General features: G+C 34.0%; 1 protein-coding gene across 10 annotated transcripts in view; it reads right to left on the bottom strand.

Moving 5' to 3' along the window:
* Nucleotides 1–1,922: 1,922 nt before the first annotated feature.
* NOL4 (nucleolar protein 4) overlaps nucleotides 1,923–14,692 on the bottom strand; it is a 410,686-nt gene continuing 397,916 nt past the window's right edge. For all 10 annotated transcript variants that reach the window (XM_032421281.1, XM_032421282.1, XM_032421283.1 and 7 more), the window contains one exon: nucleotides 1,923–2,387. In XM_032421281.1, coding sequence (XP_032277172.1) covers nucleotides 2,194–2,387 — 194 coding nt within the window. In that variant the 3' untranslated portion in view covers nucleotides 1,923–2,193. The remainder of the gene's footprint in view (nucleotides 2,388–14,692) is intronic.

The following is a 14,692-nucleotide window of genomic DNA, read 5'->3' as shown; positions in this document are numbered from 1 at the left end:
TTTTTTTTATGTGTATGGCAAAGTCAAACCTGTTACTTTGTGAAATAGCAACCATGTCCAAGTCTTCAAGGACAACTGCAATAAAATCCAAAGCACAAAAGGGGCACTTCAAACAGGGAAATGCTTTTCCTAAGATGTTAAATCAGGAGTGACTAAAAGAGCCAGATTACTTATGTAAAAATGAGGAATAAAAGAATAAGTTCTTAAATCAAATTTAAATAATCAAATGAAATATCCTTGGTTTGCTAATATCTCTTACCCTGTCTTGGAAAAAATTCTTTATTCAACAATGTTGAGACTCTAGGGGATCTTGGGATAATCTTCAGATAAAAGGTTAAACTGTCCTTTTTGTGCTAAATGTTGGGTACACAACGGCATTGCATATTTTCAAAGCAAACTGCTAAAAGTACAGTATGCTTCAGAAAGTTTGTAAGTTTTCACAATCAGTGTTTTAACACAGAAATCTGTTTATTAAACCAAACAAAACAGAGAAAATTATACCAGCCCTCGATTTTTTTGAATTTTCATTTAAATAAGCAAACTCTAAATCCACACCTTAAAAGATGTTTGTGCATCTATGTATTTCCAAAATACTCATATTTCAATAAGATTTTCACATTATATTCACCAACAGTATCACAAAAGTTTTTTTGTTTTTTTGTTTTGTTTACGTAACTGTCAGGAACAGTAATTCTAGAAACACTAGAAGAAAAAGCATAGCAATGTCCACAGTTACAAGAAAAAGTGCACATTACTTGGTCACAATCACAGTCATTACTTGAAAAACTATATGTAACAAGTACATAAGAAATATCACTGATGCCTTAAACTCATTATCAAAAACTGAATGACATAAGTTTTACATGAAATAAGGCAAATTCAAGAATGCACAAAGAATTCATAATCCAACCAAAGCTGAACAACAGAAAAATAATCATACAAGAAGCATAAACTGATGTACTTCTCCCTAAATATTTAGAAAATAGGCTTGCCTCAGTGCACAAAGAAAACACCATTCATGTGTATCCAACACTATAAAATAAGAAAGAAGGGCAAAGTGTGGGGGGAAAGGAGGGGACAGTTCATTGAAAGTTGCAGCTGCATCCACTGAGAGTTCTTTACATCATTGTTACCTAGAACTGTAAATTATACAAATCCTATCAGGAGAGGTAATGGTCTTTTTGGAAACTATTTCTGAAATAGTGAAGGAAAAACTACACACGAGTGCAAATTTTCAGATTGTCACTTGCAACCTCTTAACATTCAGCCATCTACATCCAATTGCTGCTGGAGGCATGCCTGAAACACAGCAGCGTCAATCCGGGGTGAGCAGCTGTAAGGAACCAAGGTGTGATTTTTTTTTTTTTTCCCAATGATACGTCTTTTTTTAATATTAAAAAATTCTGTGATGAAAACCTCTATTGCGAAACCGCAATGTTGAGTGGCATGATGAGCGTGAGTGCAGAAACGCAGGCTTCTCTTAGAAGTAGTTCCTGATGTGACGATTTAAAGAACGTAGCAAGGGTTTGTTTTCCAGCATTGTTATTTTTGTAGAAAGAATTTGGAAAGAGGAGAAGGCAAAGGGATGTGGAAAAGGTACTTACAGTAGTTTCTCAAAACAGTTTTCTTTTAGGACCTATGAAAAAGTTACCAAAGTAAAAATGACAATTTTGAATGAAAAACAAGTTTTCTTTTTATAAAAATTACATATATTTTTTTAAAATACAAGATCCTTCTCAATGTTGTTATATCCTGTAGCAACAAGAAATTTGGCTTTTTTTTTTTTTTTTTTTGCCAGATACTGCAGCTTTCTGTCCAATAAGTCAGTAGCAAATTCCACTAATATTTCAGTTGGATCTTGAACTATTTTTTTTATACCACAAGCTTCTTCTGTTTTATCCTTGAATTAGGAATATACAGCCTTTTTTTTTTTTTTGCCCCAGATATTTATGCTGACAAACTAAAACAAAAAGCAGTAGGCTGGACACATTACGGTATCTCAAGTACTTCAGAGGTCAGAGTTCCTTTGAAGCACCCTAACACATCACTTTATGGATCAAGGACAATGTGGCATAATGGAAGTACTTCTCTTAAGACTGTGCAGTAAGACCAGAAGCATCTCTGCTGGGAAATCAAAATGTCATTAGTGGAAACTGCAAATTTAGACCTCCGTGAAGAGGACCGTCATTTGACTCAGTTCTGTTGTAAAATAAGATTTTCCAGTTCATCTGCAGAACGCAATAAAAATGCAGCTGATTCTCGATATCCTGCAACGAGCTGCCTCACAGCACTGATCTCAGTTGGACTCAGCTGGGGTCTGGAGCTTGAACTGCTGGAGGAGCCTGAGCTAGTTGCCAACTGCCTCTTCATGCTGAGATCCGTGGGTCCTAGAAAAAATAATCACAAAATTAACATGAACAATCTTTGTTCTGGTACTTTGAACACGAGCATTAAATTGTGGACTTAACTCACTTACTCTTTTGTGAGAAGCTGCTGATACCTTTAATCAAATACATCAGCTCTCCGAAATACCAAAGAGCAACATGATGTGAGATGAGTGGCTGAGTATTCTGAGAGTCCTTGTCCAGGCAATCGCCTCTTACTGTGGAAAGTCCATGAAGAAGACCTTCTCCTAACATGTGCTTTTTGGAAAATTCAATTTTAAGTCTACTTTACCCCGTGTTGTAGAAGTTTCTCCGCAGCAGCGTAAAATGTTGGGACTTATAAATGCTTTGTGTTTGCACCGTTGGTTAACAAATAATTTTAGATTCCACCTACTCAGACTTGGAAACATCCTAGATTGTGAGGCTAATGACTCCAGACTACAAACTCCTCCATTTAGAACAAAGGAAATTTTGGACAGGGGAATTCAATGACATGGTTACAATTCAACAACTTTTAAGTGGCACAGTAAGGATGTGAATTGCATATTATTTCATTTCAGGCGAATGCTTTTCTTCCATCAGGTTGATTAGTATTTAAAAATATGTATTAAATTAGTAAAAATTAGTATTTAAAAAATTAGACAGCAGTTTTAGAGGGGTGCAAAAAGTAAATGATCAGTACAAACAATCTGCAAAGAAACCAGACCTGGAATAGTGCTTTAGGTATTGCTAAATATGCTTCTATATTATTTGCATAAAACATTTAGGTGTCAAAATGTTTATTACATATAATTAAACCAAATCAGATAGGTCTGTTGACATTTCGTAAATTTTTAGTTTTTTTGTAAATTTTTACTTTAAAACAATTTAGTTAACACAAATGTCTGAATTAAAGATTTTTAAGATGCTTTGCATCAATTCTTGATTAAGGGTTTTTTATGTGTTATTAAGGTTAAGTGTTCATTGTTATAGCAATTAATGAAAAGAACTATAATTATTAAATTTGCAATGAGTAATACATTTAAAAGCCCTGAATAAATATTACTGTGGACATAAGGCAGGCTCAAAAATTGTAGCGATGCTCTAACTTGAAATGATTTAAACAGATTTTTCTTAAAGATAACGTTTCAGATAATGGTGTTCATTTCCTGAACTGAAACAAGGGATGTTATTTTATCCTGTTCGTTCTTCTTGAGGCCTGATGGAGACCGGTCAGGACCCAACCCCCTTCACTCTGTACCCTTAAGGGAGACGAGGACTCCTGTCAGCTAGGTGGCACATGTCCCATGAGATGGGAACAGCTTCACTTGTAATTTAATTAGGACAGAGACAAGACTAGCACACAAGAACTCTGACATTTGAGAGGGACTTATTTCCACTTCTGCCACAGCCTTTCAAAGCCTTGATTTCCTAGCAGGAGTTAGCTTCCATTTGTTCTGCTGTTTACAAAATCCTGCTGCTGACATAGCAAGCTGAAAGGGAGAGATGTGGGGATGTCACACTTGCAAAAAGGAATTAATGAAGAAGTGTGCAAGCAAATCAATAGCAACTAGGTTATTTGGAAAGTTTTGAATGGATTAAGAAAATATCATGACAATGGATTCTGGTTTATGGATGAACCAACTTTAAATTTGATTTTTTGTCCTTTCTATTCAAGAATCCCAGTACCAGTACAAATCTTTTTATAAAAGGAAGTGGAAAGGATTTTTCTCAGTTATGTAGATATGGCACGTCTAGTTGATCATTATTTTGTTAGAAGTTGTAACATTTTATGATGTTTTTGCTGACAAGCCAAGTGGCTGGTTGACATCTTTAAGTGGAATTGAGAAAGGGTGAGCCTAGGGCTCAGGTTCTTTTTGGGATGAAAAAGATGGTGATTTCATTCTAACACTGCACTTTACAGATTATTCTCTACCTCTGGCTCGGGGGTAAAGGCTTCCCAACTAAGACATGGCTTTCACTTTCTTTCCTATTATTAACATAGGCAAATTCTAGATAGCTCAGTAACACAGAAGCCATTCACACCTTTGTTATTTTTCTGGAAGAAAGTTGACTTCATTATCTTGGTGTCTTTTGGATCTACAGGATCAGGATTAAGTATAATCAAAACTATAAGGAATTCTTTTTGCTGAATATTACTCAAAACTTCAAAGCTAAGAGGTTGAGCAGGGAAGCAAAAAAATTAAAAGTCACAAATGAACAAATTTAGTGACTACTCAAACAGCCTTTCCTTGTTTGTTACTAGTATTCTTGCCTGCCTCATTTAGACAATGTCCTACTTCGTTGGGTTAGCGTAACCCAAACAATCAATACAAAGTAAAACTTCAAATCTTATGAAGACACTGGATTTAATGAATTCGAGGAAAATATTTTTGGAGATTTAATCAAATCACAAAGCCACTAAAAAGTATGGTTCTGGAAGAGTGGGACCAGTTAACAAAACAAGCAAAAATAATGACAAAATAGGTATTTCAAGAGAAAATGATTTGAGTATCAAGTGTTAAAGCAAATCAAAAAACTTGACAAGTTTTAAAACCATAATTATGCAGATCTACTTTCTTTATGTTCATTCTGAAAATTTGAGTAAGAGATATTTCATGGTAACAGGCAATGTTAGAAAAATTAAACTCCACCAAAACCAATCTTTGATTTTTTGTTTGTTTAAGGTTTGGAGGCAGATTTAAGTTATAAGTAAATTCTAATTAAAGGAAAATGAATATCTGTAATTCACTTTATTTTTTGATATATTTTTAAATTAAAATATAGTTCACATACAATGTTAGTTTCAGGTGTACAACACAGTGATTCAACAACTCTGTTATGCTAGGTTCTTTTTGTTTTCTTTTTGTTTGTTTCAAGTTTTTATTTAAATTCTAGTTAACATTTGGTGTAATATTAGTTTCAGGAGAATGTAACGATTCATCATGTGCATGTAACAACCAGTGCTCATCACAAGTGCCCTCCTTAATACCCATCACCCATTTTTCCCATCCCCTCCCCTTTTCCCCTTCAGCAACCCCCCATTTGTTCTCTATAGTTAAGAGTCTATTTTATGGTTTGCCTCTTTTTTTTTTTTCTTTATGTTCATCTGTCTTGTTCCTTAAATTCCACATATGAGTGAACTTGTATGGTATTTCTTTCTCTAACTTATTTTGCTTAGCATAATACACTCTAGCTCCATCCACGTCATTCAAATGGCAAAATTTCATTCTTTTTGATAGCCAAGTAATATTCCACTATCCATCAGTCAATGGACATTTGGACTCTTTCCATAATTTGGCTATTGTTGATAATGCTGCTAAAAACATTGGGGTGCATGTGCCCCTTTGAATCAGTATTTTTGTATTCTTTGGATAAATACTTAGTAGTGCAATTGTTAGGTCAAGGGTAGTTCTATTTTTAACTTTTTGAGGAACCTCCATACTGTTTTCCAGCTGCACCAGTTTGTATTCCCACCACCAGTGTAAAAGGGTTCCCCTTTCTCTGCATCCTCACCAACATCTGTTGTTTTCTGTGGTGTTAATTTTAGCCATTCTGATCAGTGTGAGGTAGTAGCTCATCATGGCTTTGATTTGTGTTTCCCTGATGATGAGTGAGGTTAAGCATCTTTTCATGCGTCTGTTAGCCATCTGTATGTCGTCTTGGGGAAAAAGTCTATTCATGTCTTCTGCCCATTTTTTAACTGGATTTTTTGGGGGGATGTTGAGTGTTGAGTTTATTAAATTCTTTATAGATTTTGGATACTAACCCTTTACCAGATAGGTCATTTGCAAATATTTTCTCCCATTCTGAAGGTTGCCTTTTCACTAAAATGTAGCTATCATCCGTCACCATACAAATCTATTATAATTCCATTAACTATATTCTGTAAGCTGTACCTTTCATCCCTGTGACTTAGTTATTCCATAACTGGAAGCCTATATCTTCTACTCTCCTTCAACCACTTTGCCATCCCCCATCCCTCTAGCAACCATTAGTTTGTTCTCTGTATTTATGGGTCTGTCTTGCTTTTATTTGTTGTTTTAAGTTCCACAAATAAGTGAAATCATATGGTGTTTGACTTTGTCTAATACCATCCATCCATGGTATTAGAGAAAGTCCATCCATGTGGTCTCAAATGGCAATATCTCATTTTTTTTTTTATGATAGTCCATTACACACATGCCCACAACCACACAGTCCATGCATTTATTTATGGACACTTGGGTTGCTTCCATATCTAGGCTATTGTTAAAAATGCTGCAATAAACAGAGAGGTACATATACTTTTTTTCAAATGAGTGTTTCTATTTTCTTTGGGTAACTATCCAGTAGTGAACTGCTGGACCATATGGTATTTCTATTTTTAATTTTTTGAGGAAACTGCATACTATTTTCCATAGTGGCTACATCAAATTACATTCCCACTGGCAGTGCATGAGGAGGGTTTCTTTTTCTACACATCGTCACCAACACTTGTTATTTCTTGTCGTTTTGAGTCTAGACATTCTGACAGGTGTGAGGTGATAACCTCATTGTGGTTTTGATTTGCATTTTCCTAATGATTACTAACATCGAGCATCTTCCAATGTGTCTGCTGGCCATCTGTATGTCTTCTTTCGAGAAATGTCTATTCAGGTCCTCTGCCCATTATTTAATCACATCGTTTGGGGGGGCTTTTTGGTATTGAGTGTATAAGTTCTTTACATATTTTGGATATTAACCCCTTATTGGATATATCATTTGCAAATATATTCTCCCAATCAGTAGGTTGTCTTTTCAATTTGTTTGATGGTTCCTTTGCTGCACAAAAGCCTTTCATTTTGGTGTATTCCCAATAGTTTATTTTTGCTTTTGTTTTCCTTGCCTGAGGAGACATATCAAAAAAAAAAAAGTTGCTAAGGCCAATGTCAAAGAGATTACTGCCTATGTTTTCTTCTAGGAGTTTTATGGTTTCAGGTCTCACATTTAGGTCTTGAACCCATTTTGAGTTTATTTCTGTGTATGGTATGAGAAATTGGTTTGGTTTCTTTCTTTTTTGCAAAATGGAGCTGTCCAGTTTTCCCAGCACCATTTATTGAAGAGACTGTCTTTTCCCCACTGTATATTTTTGTCTCCTTTGTCATGGATTAATTGACCATATAAGTGTGGATTTATTTCTGGGCTCTCTATCCAGGTCTATTGATCTATGTGTGTTTTTGTGCCAGTAGCATTCTGTTTTGATTACTATAGCTTTGTAGTATATATTGAAATCTGGGACTGTGAAACCTCTGGCTTTGTTCTTCTTTCTCAAGATTGCTTTGTATATTGGAGGTCTTTGTGGTTCCCTACAAAATTTAGTATTCTAGTTTTGTGAAAAATTCTGTTGGTATTTTGATAGGGATTGAATTAAATCTATAGATTGCTTTGGGTAATATGGACATTTTAACAACATTCTTCCGATCTATGAGCATGAGATACCTTTCCATTTGTGTTGTCTTCAATTTCTCTCATTAGTATTTAATGTTTTCAGAGTACTGTTCTTTAACATCCTGATTAAAGATTCTTTTTACTTCTGCTCTGATCTTAATTATATCATTCTATATACTATCTTTGAATTTTGTTGGTTCTTTTTCTAATTCATTTAGGCCACAAAGTTAGATTGTTTATTTGAATTTTTTTTTTTTTTTTAGGTAAGCCTGTATCATTGTAACCATGTCTTTTAGAACTGCTTGAAAATGTTGAAACTTTGTGTTTCTACTTTTTTTGTCTCAAGGTATTTTTTAATTTCCTTTGTTGAACCATTGGTTGTTCAGTAGCATATTGTTTAGCTTCCACATGTTTGGATTTTTTTTTTCCTACTTGATTTTTAGTTTCATACTGTTATGGTCAGAAAAGAGGGTTGGTATAATTTCAATCTTAAGACTTTTTTATTGCTTAACATGATCTATTCTGGAGAATGTTCCATGTGTACTTAAAGAATGTGAATTCTGTTTTTAGACAGAATATTCTATGTATCTGTTAAGCCCATCTGGTCTAAAGTATCATTTAAAGCCACTTTAAAAAAAAAATGATTTTCTGTCTGGATCATCTATCATTGATATAAGTGGGGTGTTAAAATTCCCTACTATTTTCATATTACTGTCAATTTTTCCCTTTGTTGATATTTGCTTTTAATATTTAGGTGCTTCTATGTTGGATACATAGGTATTTACAGTTATTACATCTTGTTGGATCAATCCCTTTATCACTGTGTAATGCCCTTCTTTGTCTCTTATTAGTCTTTGTTTTAAGGTCTCTTTTGTCTACTTATTTACATGGAATATCTTTTTTCATCCCTTCTCTTTTAGGCTATATGTGTCTTTAGGTCTGATGTTAGTCTCCTGTAGGGAGTATCAAGATGGGTCTTATTTTTTTTTATCCATTTAGCCACTCTGTGTCTTTTGATTGGATCATTTAGGCATTTATATTTAAAGTAATTATCAATAGGCATGTCCTTATTGCCATTTTGTCAATTGTTTTCTGGCTTTTTGCAAATCCTCTGTTCCCTTCTTGCTGTCTTTGTGTTTTGATTTTCTGTAGTGATATGGTTAAATACCAAATTTAGACAAGTATACAATAAGGAAAGATAATTAAAAGCCAGTATCCCTAATGAACATATAGACAAAAATCCTTAACAAAATATAGCAAACAGAATTCAATATATTGAAAGGATCACACAGCATGATCAGGTGGGTTTATTCCAAGGATGCGGGAATGGTTCAATATCTACAAATCAATCAGTGTGATGTACCACATTAACAAAATGGATATAAAACATATAATCATCTCAACAGATGCAGATAAAATCCAACATATGTTAAAAGCTGTCAACATAGCAGGTATAGAGGGAAAGGTACCTCAAAATAAAGCTGAAAGCTTTTTCTCTAAGACCATGAACAAAACAAAGATGCCCACTCTCACCAATTTTATTCAATATAGTATTGGAAGTGCAATTAGGCAAAAGAAAGAAAAAAGGAAAAAAAAAAAGAAATAAATGCATTCCAATCTGGAAGGGAAGACCTAAAACTGTCAGCCCTAAAATTTGTATGGAACCACACAGGACCTCAAATAGCCAAAGTAATCTTGAGATAGGAACAAAGCTGGAGGCAACATCCTCCCTGATTTCAAGCAATATTACCAAAGCTTTAGTAATCAAAATAGTGCGGTATTGGCATAAACACATACAGAAACCACTGGAAAAGTAGCCCAGAACTAAACTCACACATATGCGGTCAATTAATTTAGGACAAAAGAGCCAGGAATACACAATAGGGAAAGAACAGTCACTTTTATAAATGGTTCTGGGAAAACCAGAGAGCCACATGCAAAAGAATGAAACTGGAACTCTATCTTAAACTATACACAAAAATTAACCCAAAGTAGGTCAAATAGTTTAAGATCTGAACCCATAAAACTCCTAGAAGAAAAAAATAGATGGTACTCTATGACCTCAATCTGGCTATGATATTTTGGATTTGACATTAAAGCAAGGCAACAAAAGTAAAAACAAAACAAAAAAAAACACTTGGGACTATAGCAAATTAAAAAGCACTGCACAGCAAAGGAAACCATCAATGAAAGGCAACCTATCAAATGGGAGAAAATATTGACAATCATATATCTGATAAGGGGTTAACATCCAAAACATATACAAGCTTAATACAATTCAATAGCAAAAAAAAAAAATCTGATTAATAAATGGGCAGCTCTGAATAGACAGTTTTTCAAAGACGACATACAGGTGGCCTGAAATACCTGAAAAGGTGTTCAACATCTCATAATAATCAGGGAAATGCAAGTCAAAGCCACAATGATATATCACTTCACACATGTTAAAATTGCTGTTATAAGATTTCATAAAATTCTGTGGACAAAACTCAAAATTCAATAACTGATAAATATATTAGAAAATATATATTATAGGTCTACTAAGAATGAAATTCTTTGGACGGGGATAACATTTTGCTTAACTGGGTTTCAAATTTATGTTCCCTGTTATTAAAATCAATTGTAAATGTCCATCTGTTAATGTGGATCTGTATAGAGATTTTATGAATTTTATATAGATGTTTCCAAATTGAGTATATTCATCATTTGTAAAGGATTTATAGCCACCTTCTGGATTTTCTAGATACTTACCTAATAACTTGTCAATGCATTGAAGATTAAGTACTTCCAGTTGAAGATTAAACTGGCAGTTCAATTGAACAGTGAAAACTATTTTGAAATATGGGAATTTATTTTCCACATGTATAAAGTCCAAAAAAACATTGCTGAGCCTATAGTATGTGCTCAGTAAATATATCCATTGGAAATGTAGATTTAACTTCTTGTTTTAACTTGGACAGTATGAATTTATAAAGCAGCTTAGCCACTACATGTGATTCAACCAATGTTATCAGCAAAATGGCTTTATCACGGCATAAGCTTCACATATAAAAACTGAATTCATCAAGAATCATTGTCCATTCTGCAGCATAAGCTAATTTCCAAAGCCATTTAGTGTTTGTAATAAAGTTTTAGGGCAGTTCTTGTTCAGAAAAATTTCAATCTTGGCCCTGACCTGAAAAAAATTGTAATAAAAGTTTCCCACAAAGCCATCAAGCTGCTGTGTCTTAGGACAAGTAAGGATTTGGGTTCAAGTAATTCTTGGGTTCTATTTTGGACAAAATCTCACAGAACTGATGATTAAATTCATGAAAACGAAGTTTAACATAGACACTACTGTTCAATATCACATGATAGATTCAAAGGTTTTCCACAATGTACCTAATTCAAGAAATGAATAGTTCAAGAAATAACCGAATGCCTTATATTTTAATAAACTTTGTAAATTTGTCCAAATAAGCCTTTTTCTGCTTCATACACCTTAGATTCCACTTTAGGTTTTACTGAGTTATTTTGTTTTTTACATTGAAAATATTCTCAGCTAAAGGTGTTCCACTTATACTACTCATAAATACTGTCTTCTGTCACTTCAGACTCATCATTGATTACTCAAAAAACCCCAGCAGTATTAATAACATCTCAACTTAAGAGACAAAAGAAGTTTTAATCAGTTGTCTTGTTTTATAGTTGATTATTAATATTGCTGATATCTCAATTTCAGCCCTTCAAGCACTGTTTTTGCCATAATGCTATTAGTCAAGCAAGTTTAATTTCTCTAGACACATTTCTTGCTGCAATCAAACACAATTTAATAAACTCACTATCCATAAGTGAGGTCACTTTCCCTGCTTGACTAATACATGAGCCACTTAGAAACTTACTTTGGTTGCAGGCTTATTTTTATTTTGTATTGTGATCATATGTTTAATAGAAGTATTTTATTGATAATATTTTCATACTTTTCTGTCAAAGGGTGAAAAAAAATATTCTTTAGCATCTTGGCTAAATTAGCTAATTACATACAAAGCATCCAGTGCAGCGAGTGGGTAATAGCAGATACACATTACTAAATTCAACATACAAATGAGTTGCAGTTACAATCACAAGTGATTATAATAGAATTTGCCTTTTAATACTGCTCTTGATGATAGGATTATAATGCTATCACAAAATAAGCTGGGGTACTTTCCCCTCCTTTCAATCTGTTTGTCTAAAATGAATATTATTTCATCCTTAAGGTTTTGGTGAAACTCATTTGTAAAACTATCTGGGTATTATTTTTTAGTGCATAGGTTTTTATAATACTGATTCAATGTATTAATCATTGTAAATTCATGAATGTCTTTTTTTGAGTCAATATTTGCCAATTATGTTTTTGTAAAACAGTCTAAATTTTCAAATATACTAGCATAAAGGCATTAATATTTTAATTTTTAAAATCTTTTGTTCATTCTTATTATTTTATACTTGTTCTTGGCTAATCTTGCTAGATATTTTTAAGTCCATTCAAAGATTTTGCTTTTATTGGTCTTCTCTATTGCTTTGTTTTGTTTTGTTTAATTTCTCCTTTTATTTTCTTGGTTCTGTTTCTGACTTCTTGGGTTAAATGAATAGCTCATTAATTTTCTTTTTCTAACATGTGTGCCAAAATACCACTTTAGTTCCATCCCACAAATTTAATGTGTAGTGTTTTCATCTTCATTAATTATACACATTTCTAAGCACAATGCTATCAGTATATTAATAATCCTTTGGTTGTCACCATTTGCTTAGTCAATATGTCTGAAAGAATGTGTGTCATCAAACATGTCTGGGCAGGTTCTAGATATAGCCAGATTAAATTTTTGTTGTATTTCCAAATCCAAGTGATTTCCTTTTCTATCAGTCAGTCTCTGTTAAAGTCTATGGCTATGCCAATTTCAGTTACCCTGAATGTAAATGGGCTAAGTGCCCAAATCAAAAGACACAGGGTATTAGATTGGATAAAAAAAACAAGACCAAAAAAACAAACAAACCAAAAAACAAAAACAAAAGAAAACAAGATCCATCAATATGCTGTCTGCAAGAGACTCATTTTAGACCCTAAGACAGCTCCAGATTGAAAGTGAGGGGGTGGAAAGCCATTTACCATGCTAATGGACACCAAAAGAAAGCTGGGGTGGCAATCCTTATATCAGATAAATTAGATTTTAAACCAAAGACTATAATAAGAGATGAGGAAGGACACTGTATCCTACTTAAAGGGTCTATCCAACAAGAAGATCTAACAATTGTAAATATCTATGCCCCTAACATGGGAGCAGCCAATTATATAAGCCAGTTAATAACAAAAGCAAAGAAACACATTGACAACAATACAATAATAGTAGGGGACTTTAATACCCCCCCTCACTGAAAATGGACAGATCTAAGCAAAAGATCAACAAGGAACTAAAGGCTTTAAATGACACACTAGACCAGATGGACTTCACAGATAATATTCAGAACATTCCATCCCAAAGCAACAGAATACACATTCTTCTCTAGTGCCCATGGGACATTCTCCATCCCCATTCTTGGGATCATTCCCTGCATATATTCGGACCACAATGCTTTGAAACCAGAACTCAAATACATGGAGGCTAAGGAGCATCCTACTAAAGAATGAATGGGTCAACCAGGAAATTAAAGAAGTAAAAAAAAAAATCACGGAAACCAATGAAACTGAAAACACAACTGTTCAAAATCTTTGAGATGCAGCAAAGGCAGTCCTAAGAGGAGAGTATATAGCAATACAAGCCTTTCTCAAGAAACAAGAAAGGTCTCAAATACACAACCTAACCCTACACCTAAAGGAGCTGGAGAAAGAACAGCAAATCAAGCCTAAATCCAGCAGGAGAAGAGAAATAATAAAGATCAGAGCAAAAATCAATGAAATAGAAACCAAAAGAATAGTAGAACAGATCAACGAAACTAGGAGCTGGTTCTTTGAAAGAATTAATAAGATTGATAAACCCCTGGCCAGACTTACCCAAAAGAAAAATGACCCAAATAAATAAAATCATGAATGAAAGAGGAGAGATCACAACCAACACCAAAGAAATACAAACAATTATAAGAACATATTATGAGCAACTCTATGCCAGCAAATTAGACAATCTGGGAGAAATGGATGCATTCCTAGAGAAGTATAAATTACCAAAACTGAACCAGGAAGAAATAGAAAACCTGACAGACCCATAACTAGTAAGGAAATTGAAGCAGTAATCAAAAAACTCCCAACAAACAAGAGCTCAGAGCCAGATGGCTTCCCAGGGGCATTCTACCAAACATTCAAAGAAGAATTAATACCTATTCTTCTGAAACTGTTCCAGAAAATAGAAAAGGAAGGAAAATTTCCAAACTCATTTTATGAGACCAGCATTACTTTGATAACCAAACCAGACAAAGACCCCATCAAAAAGGAGAATTACAGACAAATATCCATGATGAACATGGATGCAAAAATTCTCACCAAAATACTAGCCAATACAACCAAGTGGGATTTATTCCTGGGCTGCAAGTTTGGTTCAATATCTGCAAATCAATCAATGTGATACAATACATTAATAAAGAACAAGAACCATATGATCCTCTCAATAGATGCAGAAAAAGCATTTGACAAAGTACAGCATCCTTTCTTGATTAAAACTCTTTAGAGGGTAGGGGTAGAGGGTACATACATCACCATCATAAAAGTCATCTATGAAAAACCCACAGCAAATATCATTCTCAATGGGGAAAAACTGAGAGGTTTCCCCTTAAGGTCAGGAACATGGCAGGGATGTCCACTATCACCACTGCTATTCAACATAGTGCTAGAAGTCCTAGCCTCAGCAATCAGACAACAAAAAGAAATAAAAGCATCCAAATTGGCAAAGAAGAAGTCAAACTCTCACTCT

The sequence above is a fragment of the Phoca vitulina genome, unplaced genomic scaffold (genome assembly GCF_004348235.1).
Source record: "Phoca vitulina isolate PV1807 unplaced genomic scaffold, GSC_HSeal_1.0 scaffold24, whole genome shotgun sequence".
Taxonomy (NCBI): domain Eukaryota; kingdom Metazoa; phylum Chordata; class Mammalia; order Carnivora; family Phocidae; genus Phoca; species Phoca vitulina.
The sequence above is the reverse complement of the archived record's forward strand: the minus strand, read 5'-3'. Positions and strand labels throughout refer to the sequence as shown.